Source organism: Delphinapterus leucas, chromosome 1 (assembly GCF_059928025.1).
Source record: "Delphinapterus leucas isolate spDelLeu-1000000601 "Yukka" chromosome 1, BTC_Dleu_Yukka2, whole genome shotgun sequence".
Classification (NCBI taxonomy): Eukaryota; Metazoa; Chordata; class Mammalia; order Artiodactyla; family Monodontidae; genus Delphinapterus; species Delphinapterus leucas.
The window spans coordinates 180,852,928-180,876,311 of NC_143129.1; the positions used below are offsets into that span (position 1 = coordinate 180,852,928).

The 23,384-nt window shown below is 53.3% G+C and overlaps 1 protein-coding gene and 1 long non-coding RNA gene across 6 annotated transcripts in view; both read left to right on the forward strand.

The window, feature by feature from the left end:
- Positions 1 to 17,483, forward strand: part of DHRS3 (dehydrogenase/reductase 3) — a 41,786-nt gene extending 24,303 nt beyond the window's left edge. For 2 of the 5 annotated variants that reach the window (XM_089900986.1, XM_089900989.1), the window contains exons 3-7: positions 7,832 to 7,975; positions 8,788 to 8,907; positions 9,267 to 9,505; positions 14,034 to 14,159; positions 16,851 to 17,472. In XM_089900986.1, coding sequence (XP_089757112.1) covers positions 7,832 to 7,975; positions 8,788 to 8,907; positions 9,267 to 9,505; positions 14,034 to 14,159; positions 16,851 to 16,935 — 714 coding nt within the window. In that variant the 3' untranslated portion in view covers positions 16,936 to 17,472. Of the gene's footprint in view, positions 1 to 7,831; positions 7,976 to 8,787; positions 8,908 to 9,266; positions 9,506 to 14,033; positions 14,160 to 15,313; positions 16,143 to 16,850 lie in introns of all 5 variants that reach the window. The other 3 variants (XR_016388974.1, XM_089900998.1, XM_022598413.3) reach the window with 3 other exon arrangements.
- LOC115803875 (uncharacterized) lies at positions 148 to 1,402 on the forward strand. The gene is made up of 2 exons (XR_004024674.2): positions 148 to 535; positions 869 to 1,402. It is a non-coding gene; the product is annotated as an uncharacterized LOC115803875 (long non-coding RNA).
- Positions 17,484 to 23,384: the final 5,901 nt, after the last annotated feature.

Below are 23,384 nucleotides of genomic sequence, written 5' to 3' on the forward strand. Positions count from 1 at the left end.
AGACCACGCAGGTTGGAGTTCCAGCTCTGCCACCTACCAGCTGAGTAACTTTGGGCATATCGAATAGCCCCTGTGCCTCGGTCTTCTCGAGTATGAAATGGGTACAGTACCCCCTCCAGAGCTGCCAGAGGACGAGGTGAGAGACCACAGCAGCTGCTGAGCTCAGTGCAGGCAGGTAGCGAGCACTCGTGGTCACCCCCGCGCCTCCTAAGGGACCAGCTGGACGGGGGCCGGAAGTCTCTGCCGGCCCCAGGCTGTGGTCAGCGACTTGTGGGAAGAGGACACCGCTGGGCGATCTAATTTGAGGAGCTTCAAAACAATCCTCTCCAACAGCTGAGCCAGCAGTAGCCAGAACATTCTCTGCAGGCCCGGGCAGGGGACGAGCCTGTGCAATCCGACCACGCGGCTCCGTGGGAGGCCCTGCCTGCCGCTCAGCGGTGCAGGAGCCGGAGAGGAAGGCTGGCTCTGGCCTACGTCCCTAAGAGAGAGGCCCTGTGGTGACCCGCTGAGGTCACGGCTCAACAGCGGGACACAGGTAATGAGCCTGAGGCTGCTCAAAGGGCAGGGTGCAGACAGGGGTCTGGAAATAGGGCTCCCAGGAGAAAAGGCAGAAAGGAAGTCCAGGAAGGAGACAGCTGGAGACGGTACCCGATCTCTGTCATCAGTTGCCTTTTGGAAGAAGAAAGGCTGATGGCTTGTTGGGGATGTGGGAGTGATAGGCCAGCACTCCCAATGGGTGAGAGCTAGAGGCATCCAACCCGGGTTCATTCGTAGGAAAAAAAAAGAAAAAAACTTCCGTCCTAAAGAGCAAAGGGCTGTGATCAAGAGTGTTAGCATTCAAACTTTATTCTTTTTTTTTTTTTTTTAGCAGCAGAATCTTTGTAGAAATGACTACTATAGAAGCCCAATGAAAGTGCCACTTCTCTGGATGATGGAGGATGGAGAGCCGGCTTGGGACCCTGTCTACCAAGCCCCCCACCCCTCGGCAGCCCCTGAAGCTCCTCACTAGAGCCCCCAGGGTCCCCAGAGCTCAGCGTGAAAACCTCTCCTCCTAAGAAATCCTCCTAATGGGTGACCCGCAGCCTGCTTTGCAGCTGGACACTTTTGACGCTGGTCTCCTCCTTCCTGGGTTGGGGGTGTGAACAAAGGAGGGTCCTCTAAATCTGGTGGAAGGATGGGAATGGGGAGCTCTCTAAGATTCTGGGGTTCAACCCCGGTCAAGGCTGTGTCCACAGGTGAGGCAAAGAAGCCCCAGCTGGGGTCTTCGAGGCATCCATCACCCCCGTGACTCCAGTTTTGTGGAGGATGGCGGGATCTTCTGCGAGCAAGGGGCGATCTATTTCTGTTCCTGGGTTAACAATAATAGTAGAAGTAGTAGTAATAATAAAAATAATAGCTAGCATTTGTCATGTCCTTTCCTCATCCTCCCAACCACCCTTCCAAGTGGATGCTTCATAACCTTAATTTATAGAGAGGTTATGTGAGTTTTCCAAGCTTGTGTAAGTGGTAGATCAGAGAACTGAACCAAGGCTATCTGGCTCCGGAGCCCATGTTCTAGGCTACTCTACTCAAGAGAGAGAGAGGCCTCTTTTTGGAAATGGACAGGGATGTGAAAGAGGAGAAAGCTCAAAATGTAACATCCTATAGGCATACCTACTGAGAATGTGTATATCAGTGTTTCAAATATGACCTGCCCGCCCACAGGTGTGTCCGCTCAGCCCCTCCTTGCTGGCGACCTGCTGTGTATCACACGCTCGGTTTTGCTGTTTGCTTGTTCTCTTCTGGCCAGAGGATAGATTTTTATTCATACCCTCCTGCTGGAGGTGCTGGGCGTGGAGAGCTATGTGCCCTCCAAATTGTGACTTTCCCGCCCCTCCCCACCCTGCCGTGCTTTGGGGTCTGGTGGGTATTTTCCTTCCTTCTGAGAAGCCAGCTGAACACCGCTCTGCTCCAAAACATGGAGCCCATGGGACATGCCTGCCAAAGACCTGCCCAGGGACTTAGATCTTTCCAGGGCTGCCAATTATAAACAGATGCTCCTCCTGGGACCCACCCGGAGGCCACCCAGCTCATGTCCCTGGTGGGACCATGCGCCTCAGCTGAACTCCAGCAATGAACGCCAAGGCCAAGCATTTGTGTGAGTCCCTCTGGGTGAGGGAGGCAAGGCCGGGTGGAAGAGAGGCGCTCACTGTTCTTTGATCAGCAGATTTTTCTCGAGGCCCCCTGGGGCCAGTGCCATGAAACAATGCTCACTGGCTTTTACTCTGTACCTGGCCCATGCTGGATGCTGAGGTTAGGAGATGACTGACTCCCTGGAGGACCTCCCGAGCCTGTGGAGGAGCTTGTTCACAAATAGGCCCAGCACACTCACATCTGTGCACTAGTGGCGGGACAAACAAGGGCTAGTGTTGGCACTCAGGAACATGGGTTCTGAGTCACACTATGCGGCTGCTTATAAGTGGTGTAACCTTGGGTAAGTCATTTCATCTGTCTGCACCTCACCTGTGGAATGGAGAGAGAAGTCATACCTACTGGTGGGATTGTGAGTATGAAAGGAGAAAACACTTGGATGTAAAGTGTTCAATAAATGTTAGCCAGTATATAGTGGTGTTGTTATTGTTGTAGGGATGATGGAAGGAGGAGCCAGGGAAGCTTCAGAATTGCGGGGCCATTCAAGCAGGGTTCTGCAGGATGAATAAGAGTCCACAAGTAGCCTTGGCATTTAAAACAGAGAAAAACAGTCTGTGCTGGGCACTAGGTAGGGTCACAGTGAACCCAGGATGGGTGAGATTTAGTTCCTGCCCTCCAGGAGACAGTATGTAGATGTGAAATGGTGAGACAGCACACACAGGGCCAAGTACAGTGCGTAATGAGTGAGTGTAAGCTGGGAACTCTGGAGCCCCAGTGAGCTCCCTCATGCATTCACTCAGCAGTGGGGAGAGACATGTAGATAGTCACCTCACAGTGGATGGGAGCCCTGAAGAGGCAATGCCAGGGACCTGGGGAGCAAGCCAGGGTTGGACCGGCTGTGCTGAGTTACTTGTGTGAAAAATGGCCTGTTTTGGAAATGATCTGTGGGAAAGCTTTTATTCTGTCCTCCTTTTTTAAGATCATAAATGATGGAACTTGTCTTTCAGAGGCATTTTTCCCATATAGACAAGCACAAAGAAGCAAACCTATGATCCCACCCAAGACAAGCCCTGTTCTTGTGTAGCCTGGTGACATCCACCAACTTACTACGTTTTTAGAGCTGAGATTATCCTATATGGATAATGCTGCACCCTTTTCTCCTGACCATTTTTCCATGGTGTGAACTCTCATCATTCTAGTGGCTGCAGAAGAGGGTGTATCAAGGGGCTGTGCTGTGATTTTCTCAGCTCTTCCTCTCTGTGGGAAATAATAACAGAGAGCTGATGCTGAACACTAGGTGGGTGCCAGCTTTTGCATGTTTCATCCTCACAAGACTCCATGAAGAGAGGAGATGGCTTTTCTCCTACTGGGAGAGGGAATCATGGTGAAAAACCTCAGTTCAAATCCCACCTCTGCCCCTTGGTTGCTGTGTGACCTCAGACAAGTTGCTTAGCCTCTCTGAGTTGCAGTTTCCTTAGATATACAACGGGCATAATACAGCGACCACAGAAATGCCCCAGTTTCAACAGCGTTCCCCTTTTTATTCTTTATCCCTCTCACAGCGGTTTGTGTCTGGCTGTTTTCTCATTCCTTCGCTGTCTCCCTGAGGCAGAGACCATGTCTGTTTTGCTCTCCGTTAAATCCCGCAACACAGCACCCAGCCCGCTGCAGGCCGTCTGTGCGGTCCTGTCGAGGGGTTGTGGATGTTGAGGGACATGAAGCTGAGGTCTGGGTGGGAATAAACACTGGGGTGAGGACTCAGGGGATTTGGGAGCAGAATTCTCAATGCTCAGAAAAATCCCACCGTCCCTTGGGTTTCAGGGGTGCATCTGCGGAGGACAAAGGCTCCGGGTTCAAATTCTGCCCCCGCCACCCACTGAGTGCGACTTTGAACGAGTTAACTCAGCGCCTTTGAGCCAGTGTCCTCAGCCATAAAACGTGGATCGTGGGCTTCTCTGGTGGCGCAGTGGTTGAGAGTCCGCCTGCCGATGCAGGGGATGCGGGTTCGTGCCCCGGTCTGGGAAGATCCCACATGCCGCGGAGCGGCTGGGCCCGTGAGCCATGGCCGCTGAGCCTGCGCGTCCGGAGCCTGTGCTCCGCAATGGGAGAGGCCACAACAGTGAGAGGCCCGCGTACCGCAAAAAAAAAAAAAGTGGATCGTGATAGCCTTCAGCTTTGGGGGCTGCTCGGGGGTTCAGGCTCGCTGCGAGGGCAGCTCCGAGGGAGAGGAGGGCGGGGCCCCGTGCCTCTGCTGGGAGGCCTGGGACGCCAGAGGTCTTCACCCCCCCTTCCCTCCTCCTCCCCGGGACGGAAGCTCGCCATTTGCCCCCCGAGGGGAGGGGAGGCCAGGGGGTGTCGAGTGCCCCTGAGCTCTTATTTTATAAACTCGGCTTAAGCGTAAATCCCGGGGCCGCTGACCCTCCCCAGCTGCGCCCTGTCCTGGGAGTTGATTAAGAGGAGGCCATGTTGGGTTCCAAGGGCTCATAAATCTGCCCTCTCCCCAGGCTGCTTACCCCACGCTCCTCTCAGCCCCTTGCCTCCCGCCCACCCCATCCTTACCCTCATTTGAGCACTGGGTGGGACTCCTGTCCTGTCAGCTGTCCGGGGTCACCCCCAGGTGACTCTGGTGAGAAGCCACCCGGACCAGCCTCTGAGCTGTACCTGCCAGGTTCCTGGTCGTTGACTCTGGGTCACCAGAGGGGTCCGGGCAGGGCACTGGAAGAGGAGGGACAGTGGCTGTAGCAGCTCCAACTGGGCGGCTCCTAGCCAGGAAGGGCCCCCATCCCTCCACGCAGAGCTCTCCCTCACCTCCCACCCCCAGTGGCTCAGTTACTGGAAGGCTCCATCAAGGTGACCAGCCCTGGCCTCCCTGTCACCATGGAGACGCACCTGGGTCCTAAGACGGGAAGATGCCCAGCCTGGCTCCCCAGGGACTCGCCTGAGGAAACGCACAGCAGTGCAGAGGCTGCACACACACACATGCATGCGTGCAGAGAGAGGCACATTCACTCAGACACGCACAGAGAGAGACACACTGAGGCGCACACACACCGGCCTGGGCCTCACCTCACAGCTCAGTCCTGGGTGGTTTTGAGGCTCTGGGTGAAAGTCCGGGCCTCCCTGACTCTTAGGCTAAGCAGCCTCTGTGTTGAAGGTTCTGGGACCCTAAATGGCTCAGTCGAGGAAACTGGGCTCGTCTCAGCCTCAGAGAGGCTATTTAACCACCTCCCATCCTGTCCCACCTACGGCCATAACTTTCATTCATTCGCTCAACAAATAGCACTTGCATTGCTGGGCCCTGAGATATGAAATGAACAAGGCAGGATCAAGGACCTGGGAGCTCCCTGCTCAGAGGGGTGGGGTGAGGAGGACAGAAAGCAAACCCGTCACAGTGTCTGGGGAGAGGTGGGGCCTCTGAGCACAGAGCGTGAGGCCAGTCCCCCAGCCCACCAGGGGCATCCTCAACAGACCCCCAAAAGGACATGGCCAGACCTCAGCGTCCCACCTGGGTGTATATACATGGAAGACAGTGGGGCACAGCCTTCGTTTCGCCTCCCTCACTCTAGCCCCCGTTTCCCTCTCCAGGTTGTCCTTCCAGCCATGCAGACCGAGCTGGCCTTCCCTGTTCCCTGTCTGCTGGTTTTCTTGTGCTCCCAGGCACCTGGACCGCTGCGCCTTCCAACAAGCCCCTACCCCCACTTTAAGCTTGCCTTCTCTTGTCCAGAAGTTCTCAGAGTCCCGGAGGCACCTCTCTCATCCTCAGCCAGGCCCTAGGAAACCCTGCAAGGCCCAGGGTCCTGTTCCCTATATGAGATGGAGGTGGGATGGGGTTAGGCAGGGACCAGGGTATGAGAAAGGAGGCCAAGGATTTCCTTCACCTCAGACTGACATACTCAGAAATTAGATGGATGGATGATGGAGTGGGGTGGATGGATGGATGGACGAGTGGATGGATGGATGGACAGACAGATGGGGTGACAAGGGAGGATGGAAGGAAACTAGGCTGTCAGTGACTACCAGGCAAGAGTGAGGTCTGATATGGTGGAAGATGCCTGAACAGATGTTTATCTCTTCTCCGTGAAGGGAACCTCTCCAGCCTCTCCTGGAGGAACACATTCTAAGTCTGTTTTTAGTTCAACAGACAAGAAAGTGTCCCTTGGAGCCTGCCTAATTGCAGACCTTTTGCTCTTGAAGGACTTTTGTGGTCGTGGATGGTGGCTGATGGAATTCTCCCTCGTAAAGCCTTTCCTGTATTTCAAGACTTCAATTAAAATAAATAAACTGGTTGGACAAGGTGGGGTTTTCAAACTGGGCTTTCCCAGAGATGTTTCAAGAGTTGAAAGAACACTTTTATTTTCCTTTAAGAAATATTTTGAAAGTTTTAAAAACTCTAATAAAAAAGTCAAATCCATGGGAGCCACCAACACATTTGTGTGTCCCACCAGCTAAGCCATTTTGTGCCTTTTTTGGTTATGTGAAAGTTCTGAGATTTCAAGGTAAACAATTGATAAACGGTTATCACCAACAACTACTTATCTGCGTGAATTTTCTCCATACCAAGTCCAGAGCAAAGTACAGAAATCAGTTAGATTCTGGTCTGGCGTGACTGGAGTTAATCCATCACTCCCACTTGAAAATGTTTGTCTTCCCAGCTCAGCCCTTCTACTCTCATTCGTTGCTTTTAGTGTAAGAAAATATGGAGTTGGACGTGTAATTTGTTCCTTTTACTGGTTTCACACATGGGGTTCCGTGTTAGGTTTTATTTTTTAAGGAGAAATTTCATTGATACTTTTTAAAAGGAAGAGAGGAAACAAAAATAGAAACCCATTAGATTAATCCCCCAGGAGCCTTTTATCTCTTCCTTTCTCTGATTCTCTCCAGCCCCCAGCCTTTCTCCCTCTGTGCTGATTCAGCTGGGTCTCAGGATTCTTCGTTCCCCGTCACCCGACCCTGGTTCTTTTACCAACAGGGGCCTCTCTGGACCACATGACGTACCATGGGAAGGAGTGTCATTCTCCTGTGGGTCAAGGTTGAGAATTAGCCCGGCCTTTTATGGCCAGCCATTCATAAATTTGTCCAACCCCCTTTAAGGATTCATGTCTTGGTCCTGCCAGGGTCACTTCCTGGCGTAATGAGTCCCGCGTTTATTACCTGTGGGGTGAGGTCGTGTTTCCTTCCCCAGAGGAGCCCAGCTGCCTGTCTTCCCGGCCCTCCTTCTGCCAGACCACAGCTGGGTGGAAGGCAAGGCTTTGCTCAGCCTCCAGGCACCTCACGGTCAGAACCTCGCAGTCCGTTCATCAGTGGGGCTCTAGACCTCAGTGGTGAGAAGGCCAGCTTGTTTCTAGTTCAGAGCATTCTGGAACATCGTACAGAAAGAGCTCTGCTACTACTTTTAACTAGGTAGGATCATTGGAATTGGGCCTACAGGAGACCTCCTCCTGGAAGCAATACGTAAGAAAGACTTGTGAATCACGCATCCACCAATGGGTCATGAACAGGCTCAGAAACGCTTGGTTCCCTTCAGAGTAGGCTATATATATCCCTTTAACAAATCATATCGTGACTTTTCATACTCTCTTTGAATGGAATCAGGGAGGCCAGTCCTGGGGCAGATTACATACTGAATTTCTGGTGGCAATCATTGAATCACGATGGCTTCCTTAATGACCACGTGTTCAGTACTGCTATCCTCTCCTTCCAGATCGTTCTGTGGGGCCGGACTGAGAAATGCCTGAAGGAGACGACGGAGGAGATTCGGCAGATGGGCACCGAGTGCCACTACTTCATCTGCGATGTGGGCAACCGGGAGGAGGTGTACCAGACGGCCAAAGCTGTCCGGGAGAAGGTGGGCAGCCTGCGAGGGGCCGGCCTCAGCTCTGCCAGACACTGGGGGGGAATGCTGGCCAAAGAGAACATTCTCACGTGGCCTGGGAGAGAGCTTTGCCTATGGCAGAATGGCTACTTTCAGGGCATCTTGGAGGACTTTCCTACGAAGCTGGCCCAAGTTGTGCATGCGTGTGCGTGTGTGTGTTGCAGGGGGCAGGGGCTAGGACATAGGTTGATTATGTAAGCGGACTGATCACCTGTTGTCCCCTTTGGAAGTTTAGATCTTGTGAGTTTCTATCCTAGACCCTGGGGGACAGATGTCCCATTGCCCTCTGGGAAAATCCCCGACTCCAGCCATCTATTTAGACTGAATGCATCACTGAGCTCCAAGAGAGCAGAAACCGCCATTAGATATCTGACACATGGTAAATGTTAACTATTTTTATGTAACAATAACCTCATTTATTATAGATGTGCTCTGTGCCAGGTACATTATGTGCCATAAATTATTTCTATTTTCTGCTTTTTTTTTTTTTTTTTTTTTGCCACACTGCACGGCTTGCAGGATCTTAGTTCCCTGATCGGGGATCGAACCCAGGCCCTCGGCAGTGAAAGTGCAAAGTCCTAACCACTGGACTGCCAGGGAATTCCCAGCCATAAATTCTTTCTGATCCCCAGAACGACCCTGGTATGGTTATTAGCCCCATCTTACAAATCAAGATTGATGCTCAGAGAGGTGATGTGACTTCCCAAGACCAGGTCCCTCCTCTCCAAGTGCAAGCCACTGGAGCTGCCCGCCCTAACGGCCCCTCGACCCCCTGTTGCCCACAGGTGGGCGACATCACCATCCTGGTGAACAACGCCGCCGTGGTCCATGGGAAGAGCCTGATGGACAGTGACGATGATGCCCTTCTCAAGTCCCAGCACATCAACACCCTGGGCCAGTTCTGGGTAAGTTTATCCTGAGCCTGAGCCAGCCCTGGGCATGTCAGTGACATGCTTCTTCCCTCCAGGGATCCTGGGAGCTGTAGGGGAGTGGGGAGAGGCTCGCCAGGGTTTGGGCTCAGGCCAGGGGGGATGTCCTAGGATAGGGTGACCGGACAAGACGAATGACCGGCTGCCCCAGGAGGCATCTGGACTTTCTGAAATGTGGGGCTCAGTGCCCTCGGCCCGCACGCCTCCCATCCCAGGAAAGCCTGCTCGCTGGTGTAGTGTGTTGTGTACAGGCTGGTCTGTTCTCCCTGAGGGGGTGGTAGAGGGGCTGTTGGAAGCTGTGGCTGCTGCACACTGACCTCCCCACCCACCTTTAGACCACCAAGGCCTTCTTGCCACGGATGCTGGAGCTGCAGAACGGCCATATCGTGTGTCTCAACTCCGTGCTGGCGCTCTCTGCCATCCCCGGCGCCATCGACTACTGCACGTCCAAAGCCTCAGCCTTCGCCTTCATGGAGAGCCTGACCCTGGGGCTGCTGGACTGTCCAGGTGTCAGTGCCACCACCGTGCTGCCCTTCCACACCAGTACCGAGATGTTCCAGGGCATGAGGGTCAGGTCAGTGGCAGGGGACCCCCTCTCCGAGCCAAGTCCCTCCAGCAGATCGGATCAGGGGAAAGACTCGTTACACACAGAGACCCAAAATCTTAAAATAACCCAGAACCCTTTATCTCTGGCTTTTTGGTCTCATACCTGATTCTCCATCTGCAGGGCAGTGGGGTTCTATAGTGGTTTAGGGTCCTGCTTCTCAGGTCAGGGGGCTTGTACAGAGTTCCCATGCTAAATGCATGCAATGGAATACTACCCAACTATATAAAGGGAACCAAGTATTGGTAAGTGAACAATATGGATGAATCTCAAATGTTGAGAGAAAGAAACCAGAGACATAAAAGTGCATTCTGCATGATTCCATTTATCTGAAGTTCTACAACAGGCAAAACTGGACCGAGGTGATAGAAATCAGAACAGTGGCCACCCCAAGAGGAGTGGGGACATAGCCTGGCAGAGAGCACCAGGGAACCTTCTAGGCTTTTAGAAATGTTCTCTCTTCTTGATTTGAGCGGGGGTTACATAGGTAAAAATTGATCATGCTGGACACAAGATTTATGCCTTTTATTGTATGCAAATTATAGCTCAGTTTAAAGAAATACCGAAGCCCACCCACCCCTCCTCCAGGCCACTTAAATCAACGGGAATGGGAACCACTGGTTTAGAGCTTGTGCTTTGGAGCCAGGCCCCTGGGGTGTGCGTGACCTTGAGCCCGATTAGTTCCCGCTCCTGCGTCTGATGCTAATCTGTAGAATGGGATGATGGGAATGTCTACCCTTAGGGCTCTGTGATAGGGATAAAATGGGGTCTAGCATGCAACACCGTATGTGCTACATAGTAAGTGCCCAGTAAATGGTGCTATAACAATGTGCGCTTGTGAAGGGGCATAAGATTATAGATAAGTGAAAATGTGGAATCATCCAAAAACTATTTTCCTTGTTTTTTGCAATGCAACGTATAATGATATTTTGCTTTCTAAATGATATGGATCAGCTTCTTCCAAACATGAGGATAGCGTGGAAGGGTCATTGTGAGAGTTTCCTGAGAGAGTGGAAGGCATGTGGCGTAGTGCATCCGGGTGGGAATCACTCAGAACACCTTAGTGATTATCACTGAGTCTGGTTTTGCTATCAAGAATGAAAACACCTGGTTTTGCAGACATAGATATGGAGAACAGACTTGTGGTTGCCAAGGGGGAGGCGGGGCAGGGGAGGGAAGGAATGGTAGTTTGGGATTAGCAGATGCAAACTATTATATATAGGATGGATCAACAACAAGGTCCTACTGTAGAGCACAGGGAACTCTCTTCAATATCCTGGGATAAACCGTAAAGGAAAAGAATGTGTGTGTGTGTGTGTGTGTGTGTGTGTGTGTGTAATTGAGTCACTTAGCTGTACAGCAGAAATTCACACAATATTGTAAATCAACTACACTTCAATAAAATTAAGGAAAAAGCAAAAGTCCCTGTTTGGAATCACACCTCAGCTACTGAATGGTGGCGAAACCTTGAACCCGTTTTGTTACCACTCTGAGCTTTACTTTGCTCATCTGTCAAACAGTGAAAATAACACTAACCTCATAGGATCATTGAGAGAATTAGAAATAACACATGTAACGCATCTAGTGTGAAGCCCCGGGCATGTGAGATGCTCAGTAACGAACTGCTGCTCTCATTATTTTTCCTAACAATAAACATCTTCATAAGTGCATAAGTTACAAATCTTCCTAGCAGACTTCAGTCGTCACAGATGTATATATTTCACACCTGACTTATATGCAAATTATCATAGATGCTGAATTTAGAGGAGGCTGGATTAATGACTATTAATGTTCCATGTTGGTTTTCTCCCCCCATGATGTCTTGGTTTGGTTTCTTTTCATCTGGGTATACAGGAAGTGCTCAAACAATGCATATTGGATGGAAGTGCCACAGTGGCGACCCATGGTTCTAATCGGGTGCCCTGAAGTGGGCAGGACATTCACAGACCTTGCATCCCTGTGCCTGTTTCACCTTCTGGCATAGTTTCCTCTCCATCACTTTAAGAAGGAAACCCAAGGCCTCCCCCAGATCATTTTCCCACAGTGGCTCAGAATGCGGGCCCAGGCTGCGGGGGCCTAATCCCAGCTCCCTGTGACCTTGGGCAAATTACTTCGCTTTCCTGTGCCTCGGTTTCCTTGTCTGTAAGAAGGGATTGATAATGGTACCCTGGCCTCACAGGCTAGATGAGCTCCTGTGCGTGAATCAACTAGCCAGCTGGCAAGTAGTAAGCACTAGGTGAAGGTTAGTTACCTGTGGATTGCAGGTGAGCCCCGAGGGCTTGGGAGAAGGGCAGTAAAATGTTGATTGGTACCTAACCAACTGCCATTTCTTGAAAGAAGAAGAAAGAAAGAAAGAGGAAGGAAGAAAGGAAGGAAGGAAGGAAGGAAGAAAGAAAGAAAGAAAGAAGAAAGGAAGGAAGGAAGGAAGGAAGGAAAAAAGAAAGAAAAAGAAAGAAAGAAAGAAAGAAAGAAAGAAAGAAAGAAAGAAAGAAAGAGAAAGAAGGAAAGAGAGAAAGAAGGAAAGAAAGAAAGAAAGAATTGGCTTCCTCTCCAACCATGCTTAGCAGCTTCCATGCTTAGCAGCTTCCCGGGATTGAGGGTGGGAGACATGTTTAGGGCAAAACTGATGGGTTTTCTGGCAAGAGTGGCCATACAGGTGGGTGCTGTTGTTTGTAAATTGCTCTTTACTGATCTTTATGTTCCAGCCACACCAGACACTTTACAAACGCTTCTGCGTTTGACCCTCCACAACCCTGCGAGAGCTCTTATCCCCATTTCTCAGATGAGGAAAGTGAGGCTCTGAGAAGCAAAGTTACTTGCCCAAGACGACACAGATAGAAATTGGCTGAGCATGCTCTTTCAAGGGGTTTGTGCAGCCTCCGTGGGAGTTCGTAGCTCTGCCGGTTCCCCGGGTACCCATCCCACACACCACGGAGGGAAAAGAGAAAGCCCCACCAGCGGGCATGTGTGAGGCATCCCCTCTGTCAGGTTCTCCTGCACGGATCTTACCAGGAAGAGCCCCCTGAGCCCACGGAGCTTGGTCTGTCCATCCTGTCTTCCTGTCCCCCCAGAAGCAGCACTGGCCCAAGTGGGGGCTGGAAACCCACACTGTCCACCGTGTCTGTGGGGCTCCAGCGTGACGAGCCATCTCACGCGTCCATCTCCGCAGGACCCTGAGGCCAGCCCTTCCAGACTGCAGGGTCGTGGGCATCCTGGCAGCCCGTCATGATGGCAAAGGAAGCCAAGGGTTGGGGGCGAGCTCCGTGGACTCTCTGAAGGCAGCCAAGCCCGTGCTGGGGGCCCAGGAGTTGCGTTTTGCTCAGGGTGACATCATCCCCAGGCGACTTATCACCCTCAGTCCTCCTGGTGCTGGAGCAGCTCACCAGCCCTTTGTGGGACTGAAGTCAGAGCCAGCAGCATCAGTCCTGCACCTATAGGCCCAGGAGCAGTGGGACAAGCAGCAAGCGAGGGACAGGGGAGACAGAGCACGGGTCTGGGGCTCCTGTGGGCCTGGTTTGAATCCCCAGTCCCCACCATCCCCAGAGCCTTGGCTTCCTTCTCTGGCAGTTGGAGCAAATGATGCCTGTTGATCACTCAGCACAGGCCTGGTGCTAAGGGAGCATCATCCCTGTACGGGTCTCAGGTCAGATGTCTCTGAACAGGCATGAGAACCCCCTGAGGTTTGCTTACTCATCCATTCATTTATCAACCCCATGGAAACGCCCTGTAGATGTTTGAATGAATCGGTGAGTGTATCCATGAATTAGGGAATGAGTGAGTAAACAAGCAAGGGGTAGGGGAATGCCACATCGTTCAGTGTCTGCCCACTCAGCAAACATTTATTGAGCACCTACTATATCCCAGACACTGCACACAGGGCATACAGCAGGGAGCAAGACCCACCAGACTTCTGCCCTTGGGGAACTCACAGGCTGATGGGGGAGACAGGCCATTCACAGGAAACAAGCAGACAGGCAAGGCCGTTCTCTATTCAGTCAAGGCAATTATCAGGGGGCCGAGATTAGAGGCCACTCTGAGTGGATGCGAGGAAGGAGCCAGGCTGATGGGACAGCTGAGATGGGAAAGATCTTAAGTGACAGGGTTGGCCAGGATCGCTGGGGCAGAGTGAGAAGGAGGAAAGGTGAGGCCCAGAGTGGGTAGGACTGAAAGCAGAGCGAGGGGCCCCAGGAGGGCTTTAGCAGGGCCGGACGGGATGCGAGTGTGGTTTGGGAGAGCCCTCTGCAGTGCTCTAAGAATGGGTCCCAGGTGGGTGGGTGGGCTAGAAGCCCTCAATTCTCAAGGGGAGACTCGCTGGGAGGAGTGAGAGGAAGAGGAACTCCTGACACATCCCGGGCGGCAGGGAGAGTGTTCCAAACAGGTCTCAAGTCTCCCACACAGGAGAAGCCAAAGGGATGACCCTGACATGTTAGCCACAGGGGTTTTCAGCAGAAGCGCTCGCTTCTCAGGGGAAGCCCACACTGTCTCTTCCTGCCTGCAGGTTCCCCAACCTCTTCCCGCCCCTAAAGCCGGAGACCGTGGCCCGGAGGACGGTGGAAGCCGTGCAGCTCAATCAGGCCCTCCTCCTCCTCCCGTGGACGATGCACGCCCTCATTATCTTGAAAAGGTATGGGGCGGGGGGAGGAAGCTCTGGGTCAGGCTCATGCTGGCCACTTCCCCTTCTCCCCGTGGACCCTGGTGGGGAAGAGGCCTCAGGCAAGAGAAAGTACCCCGGTGATTGATTAGTCATGCCTGCCTGTTGTGGGCGTGAAAGTGAGAGCAGTGGCACGTGTGCCATGGATATACTATCCTTACTAAGGAGTGGCGGTTCTCAAACTTGTTGGTCTCAAGAACCCTTTACAATCTTAAAAATTATTGAAGAACCCAAAGTGCTTTTATCTCTGTGAGTTGTATCTATTGTATTAGAAATTAAAACTGAGAAAATATTTTATGGGATTTATACATTTATTCATTTATATATAGCAAGAAAAAACCCATTCAGTGTTAACATAAATGATATTTTTGTGAAAAGTAAATGTATTTTCCAAAAAAGAAATGTAGTAAGAAGAATGGCATTATTTTATATTTTTGCAAAGCTCTTTATTATCTGAATTAATTGAAGACAAATGGATGCTCATATCTGCTTCTGATTTTAATCTGTTGACGTCACATGTCATGTAGCCTCTGGAAAACTCAACTGTACACTCATGAGAGAATGAGACTTAAAAAGTCAAAACCTGTCTCAGTATTATAATAAAAATAGTTTGACCTGGCAGACAGACCCCTGAAGAGATCTCAGGTACCCCCAAGGGTTCCTGGGCCACACTCTGAGAACTGCTATTCTAGAGACTAAATCTTGGCCCTAGCCTTCAGGAAGTTCAATCTAATAGGGAAGACTAGCGGTCCAGTGGTTAAGGCTCTGCGCTTCAGCTGCAGGGGGCACGGGTTCAATCCCTGGTTGGGGAGCTAGGATCCCGCATGCTGTGTGGCACGGCCAAAAATAAAATAAAATAGAATAAAATTTTAAAAGGAACATCGGTTAATGGGGAAGACAGGGATTTCGTTGCCAAAGGCTCGGGATTCACAGAAACATCCCTGGTGGGATTTACCAGGGCAGACCACCTTGCGGGGGAGGCTTTACAGAGGAGACCATCTTCCTCCAAAATTTGCCCAGCATCACATTCCCTAGAACTTTCCAGACTCTGAGCAACAAACCATTCCCATCCCACTCCCACACTGAAGGGGCCATTGCAGGTGCCCCACTAAACACTGTTTTCATAGGCCTCTCATGCTGCACAGAGAGCTTTGACCCTGGAGCCCGAGTGACCGTGGACTCTTGGCTCCCCTGGGCCCCCAACCCCCAGCTGACTGAACCCCTCTGACCTGAAAGGCCTTTTCAGGAGGTAAAGCACCCAAGTGCCTTTATCAGATGTCAACCCCCAGGAAACCAGGTTCCCCTCTGGCTGCTGTGGACACAGTGGGCATCTGAGGAGCTACTCTAACTGCAGGCAAGAAACCTCAGGACCCGGGGACACATCAGTCCCTTTCAGTGACACAGAGTAGGGGACTCCGGGCATTCAGGCCACACCTCAGCCTCCCTCAGTCCATCCTGACTGTTGCTTTGAGATGCTACTTGGCCGCCTCTGTGAGCCTTGGAGAGCAGGGACTTGGATCCTCACCAAAGCCAAGCTGATCTTCCACCTCAGGGAGCTTCTTAGAAGCTTTTGGGGACATTCTAGAAAAAAGCTAGTTTGTCTAGAACACCTCAGCACTCTCCACAGTAAGCACCCAGCCTACATTTTCTGTTCTATCCCCCACTACTTTCCCACAAGAAGCAGAGGCCAGCCCCTCCCCATTCCCTGCACCGCGCCTCCTTTCACCTTCCCCAAGAGAAATCTTCACAGGCTCAACTCTAGTGCCACCACCCCCAGGAAGCCTTCCAGATTGCTCCAGCCAGAAGTGAGACTTTCCCATGTTGCAACTAGAATGGGCCAGGGCCCTTCAATTTCATTCAACAGAGGAACAGAGGGCGTCTCTCTACTGGGCCCTGTGCTAAGTGCCAGGATCGGAGATGAAATATCTACCACAGAGGCACCCATGGACTTGACAAGTAAACAGCAAGCACAACTCCGGGGTTGTTGGGGAAGCATAGAGCTATGCGGAGCCCCAGGAAAGGCCTAGGGGTGAGTCTGGGAAGTTTCCTACAAGAAGCAAGAAATTGTGTCATGCTAAAGAACAAGGCCTGAAGGTATATGCAGGTGTTTTACTATCTGGAGGGACATAAAGGATGAGAAGTAACACCTGAGGTCCCAGCTATAGGAAGACATCACTATGCAGTGGAACAAACTTGGCTGAGAATCTTGAGATGGCGGAGAGGACAGATTTTGGCATCAACTGTATCATGTGCACAGTGTGGCTGTTTAATAAATAATACATGGAAAAAAAAAGAGGAGGTGACACCCAGTACCTAACTCCTCAGCCCCACACAGTAAATATTTGTTGAATAAGTGGCATTTGGAGTTAATTGATCTCTGAGATACATTTGGGCCCTAAAATGCTAAGAGTGTGGCTTTGAAAATTTGTAACACCCACCCTTTACCTTGTAAATAACTATTTACCTACTTACTTGAAAGCCCTTCCTCCATGGAGGGGTGGGTAGTGGTGGCTTGTCGGGGGAGCTGGTGTATGTTGGAGAGAGGGGTGGGGAGAGCTTATGGGAACCATCACTTTACTACACCCCTTGTGTGGCTGGCTACCAGTGACCCGGCCACTGGTCTCCCCACTAACCATCTTCTCTTTTCCCTCCCCACTCCACCAGCATACTCCCACAGGCTGCCCTCGAGGAGATCCACAAATTCTCAGGAACCTACACCTGCATGAACACTTTCAAAGGGCGAACATAAAGGCAGGACGCAGAGACAGGCTCAAAAGCCACAGAACCTGAGGGGGTCTGGGCACCTGGGCATACGCCCATGTGCCTGTCCCTTGACACACTTCTGCTGCATGAGCAGGACTGCTCCTCCCCTGGGGAGGAATCTGGCTGTGCCCCCAGGCCAGCCCCAGGACCTTTGCACAGGACTGACGGGTGTAACTCTGACCCCCGTGGGGAGGCAAGAAACCAGCCAGCAGCTGCCTTGACACTTTTGTACATTTCTGATTCTGTAGAGTTTATTGTTAAATCGCTTCTCAAGTCTAACCAGCCTCGGCAATGTGCATAGACTATTTCCGGGAGGGTCTGTGCCCACACACTCCTCCTTCCCCTCCAAAATCCACTTATCCTCAGCTTGTGCAAACTGGTTGAACGGCAGGAATACAAAATAAAGAGAGATGGCTTTCGCGCATTCCTTTGTTGAAATCCTTGACCTCTGGTCCTTAGTGGTCAGTGGGGAAGGCACCAGACCCAACCACAACACCCCATCCTTTGAGAGAGAATTGGTCTGCTCAGGGTCCCCAGCTGCCGGGAGTGGAGTAGGCAAGAAGGAGGCAGAGATCGGGAGAGAAACTGGAGCCCAGGCCTGGGGGTACATGGCTCCTTGCCAGCTCTGCCAGGTCCTGCCCAACAGCCATGGGTTGGGGGGCACTTTGCCTTCCTACCTGCATCCCTGGTAGGACCATAGTGACCTAGTCTGCAGAGAGCAGCTCTCTGTCCTTCCACAGCCCCACTAGCCACCAGGCCACCAACTCAGCAGAGCAGAACCAGGCTTTATCGAGCCCCTCCTGTCTACCTACCACGTGCTGGGTGCTGAGAGGGGAATGTTGCCCAAAATTCAGCCCAAATTCAGAAGACCACCAGCACAGCAAGGCCAGTGCTAAGGGGGTGCTATGGGCCCCTGGGCCAGATTTGATTGCAGGGGGTAGAAGTGAAATAGCAAAGGAGAGGGAGGTCTGGAACGGCAGAGGGGATTAACGTGGGCTCAGTCAATGGAGAAAAATGACAGGAGATGTGGGGAGAGATGCCCCAGCGTTCCTCTGGTGTGCATCCTCTCCTGCCGCAGCAAGCTTAATAAACCTGACCTTGGGCCGGGGGACAGGTGGACAATGGAATCTCATCTAAGGCGCCTCCGTCCACACAGCTCTCGCAGGTGGGTGGCGGGGTGGGGGAGGGGAGCAGGCAGTGGCTCCAGGAGATGACGGAGAAGACCACAGGCACGAATTCAGTGGAGAAGCTTGCTGGAGCCTGGCACCAAGCCTGCACCTTCGCACAACTCACACGAGAGGAAGAGTAGGATTGCAGCTCAGCTGGTCGTCAGTCTGGTCTGTGTGCAGAGATGCCAAGTCACAACCACATCCACTGTTTATTGAGCACCTACTGAGTAGCTGCCAAGCCCTGAAGCTTAACATCTTAACTGTTATTTATCCACTGCACCTAGCAGCAGTGGAAGACAAAAGTCAGGTCTCGGGAACTCCTTTAAAGACTTCCAAGAGCTACAACGTGTATCAGACAAAATATGACCCCCAGGGCTTCCCTGGTGGCGCAGTGGTTGAGAGTCCGCCTGCCGATGCAGGGGACACGGGTTCGTGCCCCGGTCCGGGAAGATCCCACATGCCACGGAGCGGCTGGGCCCGTGAGCCATGGCCGCTGAGCCTGCGCGTCCGGAGCCTGTGCTCCGCAACGGGAGAGGCCACAACAGTGAGAGGCCCGCGTACCGCAAAAAAATCCCCCAAAAAACAAAAAAAAATACGACCCCCAGGTGTCCATGGCTTCCAACAACGGAGCTTGTGTTACAGTTGCCACCTGTCCTTGGAGGGTGGCTGCAGCTCTGCTCCGTGTCCCCTTCACTCTAGGGCCCCGGCTGACAGAGGAGCCTCCATCTGGAATGATGTCACCTTGGGGCAGAAATAGACACACCTGGGAACCTGTGCGCCTGCTCTGAAATTTTCTCCCTGGAAACAACGCGCATCACTTCTGCTCACATTCCATTGGCTAGAGCAGGTCATGTAGTCAAGCACTCCGAGGATGTCACTGGGCATACAATCCCCCTGGAGGAGTGGTCAGTAATTTTGAACTATAATGCAATCTGCCACACCGTGGAAGGAGCTGTCGATAGGAATAGAAGGAAAAATGGAAATGTAGGCAGAGGATGGAAGAGGCAGAGAGATACTGCGCTGGGATGGGGTGGCCTCCAGGTGATACACACCAGGTTCTGAGCAGAGCCCCAAAGAGGCATTGACCTTTCAGGGGATTGGTATTAGAAAGACCACTTCAGAGGTGAGAAAACAGGCTCAGAGCAGGGAAATTGTATGCCCAAGTTTGTAGGGCTTGTGGGCACCGGAGCCCGAATTTGAAGCCCGCTCTCCCTGACCCCCTCACTTACTGTGGCAAGTGATGGGGATGCCAAGCCAGGACTCGTCACTTTCATTTTGGTCCTTGAGGGTATGTGTCACCAAAGTGTGTGTGTGGGGGGCAAGCTCCTGAAGGGGTCCAGCCTGTGGAGGTCGGGCCCAGAAGGGCCACACCCACACCATCACCCCACTTTGGCGTGTGGACACAACGTGGGCGGGTCCACCGGGCATGGCCTGCCCCGCTGCTGTCCCGGCACCACAGGCCAGGTGCCTGTCACTGGCTGTCACAGGAGATAAGTTAGGGGTGGCACATCTCAGTGGTCAGGGATAGATGAGGCAGGAAGGCGGTTCTGGGTGCTGAGCCCCGACTTTTCTGGCCATCCTTGGGAGGCGGCCCATTTCCGTGCTCACGGGCTGGCTCATGGCCTTTTGGAGACGATTTGACTTCTGAGGCTTCCGTGAAACTGGGCACTTGGCCTGCAGTCCGGGAATGCAGTGAGGACCCCAGGGGTCTGAGTGGATCTGGGAGCGATGAGGCCCAGCCGGCCCTCCCCAGGGCACACTGAGAACAGAATTGCTGTCTTGGCCTCAGGGGGACCTCGTGTCTTCCCAGAGCCCCAAGGGCTTCTCCTGACAGCCAGGCAGGGCCTGGTCCCTCCCTACCCCCTCCCTCTCCGCTGGGATACTTTCAGTCTTTTTCTGGATCTTTTCCCAGAGGAACCAGGGAAAAAGCCTTGGGCAGGTTCCCAGGAGGCCGCGTCCCGCTCCGTCCGCCGATGGTTCAGCCACTTGGGGAGCCTTGAGAGTTAAAGCAAAGAGCTAATTCTGTCCCTTAGCTTGGCATCCCTTAGCTTAGCCAAGCAAAGGAGAGTGACAAGCGATGAACTCCGGCTCCTTGAATCTCCCGAGGTGCAGAATGGCGTGTGCCAACCCTACAAAGAAGAATTGGGCCCTGGGAGGTGACCCAGTTGCCCCGCCTGGGGCTCCTCCCCATATCTCCAAAGGGAACGAGATTGGAAGTGGGCAGGGGGAGGCGCCAGACCCGAGCACATCCTGGCATGGTTCCAGGGGACCAGGCTCTCTGGGCCGGCAAGTGGTCCGGAGTGGAGTCCTGTGGCCACTGTCCTGCTCCCAGGGCCAGAAGGCTTGGAAAGTGGACTCCCTTCTCCTCAAGCCAAATGGGTGGTCGGGAGGGACCTGACCGCAGGGCTCAGCCCAGCCTCCCCAAGAGCCCTTCTCATGAGGCAGACAGCCCATGCCCCTAGGGACAGCCCAGTTTGATGACGGACAAAAAAAGAACTAGGTCACAAACATACAAATTCTGCAGCCCAAGTGCCGAGCGGCAACGGGGGGACGAGAACAGTCGCAGGAGGGGATGGGCATGGGGGTCACTGAAGGGTGGGTGGGGCCCTCCTACCCGCAAATCTGGGATTGCTTCTGAGGAATCTTCTCCAACTTTCCGGAAAGGCCTTTCAAACGGGGCAGGGTGAGGGGGCGGGTGGGCGTCATTAATAAGAGCCCAGAGGTCTATGTGAAGAGAATATCTATACACAGACAGCCCTCCCCTCAGGCAAAGCCAGGAGGTGACAATGTCCCCGGACACAGAGGGAGGGCCTGGAACAGCTCGTGGGCGCCCCAGTCACGCTGCGCCTCAGACCGGGGCTGTTAGACGGGGATTCCATTGGTTAACATTCCTTAACGCACTCGTCTTCATAAACTGAGGGCCACCTGCTATGGACCAGAGCCGGGGCCTGGGGGCCCCTGCCCCTCAGCCGTGTAGGGTCCAGCTGTGCCCCCCTCACCCCTCATGGCCCCCCTGAGGCTCTCAGCTTCCAGCAGAGCAGCAGACCCCTGGGTCCCAGCTTCTCCCAGCCCACCAGGAGGCCAGGGGGCTCCCCAAGAGGTGGGAGGACCGGTATCTGGGGGGAGAAATCCAGACTCTGGAGTCCCACTGGCTCTGTGACCTCCTGTGTGTGATGTCAGCTTTCCTACCTGCAGCATGGACCAGACGTTCCCGCCCTCCTGCCTCCTGGGCTGGGAAGCTCAAGGGGATGGTGTGGTGCTGGCAGCTCCCACGGCTCCCCGCCGGGACCCCCCGCAGGATTCTTGGGGCCGCCATCTTGGCCTGGCCTGTGATAGCAGCACCCTCCAACGCTTGGCTGGCTCCCTTGTGGTTAGACTGGGAGGAGACTGTGGCTCAGAAGACCTCAACGTGGGCAGTGGGGGCAGCGGCTGGGGAGGCCCTGGGGAGGGCAGAGCAAAGGGGCCTGAGTGGGGGGGAGGAGGTGCTCCATGGGGAACAGGGGCTGCTGTCCACAGGGTGCAGGGGTGGGCACACTGCTCTGGCACCTCCCATCATTGCTGGCTCTGGGCAGGGCCTTTGCCCCCAAATCCCTCAGTGGCTCGGGAAGAAAATAAACACAGAAGTCCCCCCGGGCACGGCTGGGAGTGGCAGGATGGCCATTGCCCCGCTGGGAAGCTGCTCTGGGCAGGCGGATCCCCTTGGGCGGATGGCAGCCCTCGGAGTCAGAGCCCTCAAAGAGCCGCCCTCCCAGACTGGCTGGAGGGAAAGCAGCCGGTCCTCGGCAGTGTGACCTGGGGGGCCACCGAATCCTCTGGACTGAAGCAGGTGTGACGGAGTATTTCTACAGGGCCTTGAGGCCACGTGTCAGGGGGCTAAGGTTACCAGGTCCAGTCCAGCATGATCAGGCCCAGGGCCCCTGTCCAGTTCAGGACACACAGGCCGGCCTCCAGGAGCGCCCGGGGCTCTGCACGGGCCCCCCATCCCCGCCTTCAAGCCTCAGATGTCACCTCTGGGAGACGCCCCACGGGCCCACCATGGCCTGGGCTGCCCCATCTCAGCCTTCACTTGTTTCCTTCATCACCCGTCTCACCATTTGCCATTATTATTACTTTTATATATAACAGCTTTATTAAGGTATAATTCGCGCACCACACGACACACCCATTGAAAGCGTACAGTTCAATGGCGCTTAGTGTACTCACAGGGTTGTACAGCTGTCGCCACGGACAGATTTTGGAGCATAAACGCAGGATGTGGTCTTTTGTGTCTGGCTTCTTCCACTTAGCATAATGTTTCCAGGGTTCATCCTCCAAGCTGTAGCACGTGGCAGGACTTTGTTCCTTCGCGTGGCTAAAAAAATCTCCCGTCGTACGCGTCTACCACAGTCGTTTCCCCGGCATATCGGGTCTTTACTATTTGCTTGCTCTCTTGGTCTGTCTGGCTGTCTCTTCCCCTCTCAACAGCCACTCCAGGAGCCCGAGGGCAGGTCCACCTTCTCTCAGGACCTAGGAGAGTTCAAGGTGCAGGCGACACTCGGTAAATATTTGCTGTCTGAGTGAAGAGGGGCGGAACCTCTGTCAGAGACAGTCAGCATCACAACCACCTTCCTGTATGTATACACCCACACGGGCCCCTGAATAATAAAGCCAAAGTTGATGGTCACATGTTCAGGCACCACCCCAGCATGTCTCCCGGTGGCACTCTGTGAGGGGCCGTCCTGTGCACCGTGGAAGTTTGGAGCATCCCTGGTCTCTACACACTCGACGCCAGTAGCACCTTCCCTTCCTAGTTGGGACAACCAAAAACATTTCTGCAAATGTCCCCAAGGAGCTAGTTCACCCGTAGCAGAAAACCTCTGGTCTGCACACATTTTCTTCGTTTCTTTTGCATCACAGCCCGGAGCAGTGGGAGCCGGAATTACTGACACAGGAGCGGAGGAGTTCGGTGGTCTGACCACAGAGAGGCCAGTAGCAGGACCCGGGAGTGAAGCCTCTGCCCCCACGGGTGGGCCCTTGACCCCCAAGCAGAAGCCAGTGATCCAGGAGGCCTCAGACCCCTTGGGCCAGCCAGGCCATCACTTGACTTTCTCTTTCTTTGGACTCAGTTTGAAAACTTCCTCATGCTGCCCTCTTGGTGAGTCGAGCCAATGCTGCAGAATTTTCTGGCCTGCCTACCCGTCCTGTCACCCCCCCACCCCAAACAAATCCCGATCATTCTTTTCATTTCTCAATGTTCACAAGACAAAGGAAATAAGCACTCAGAGGA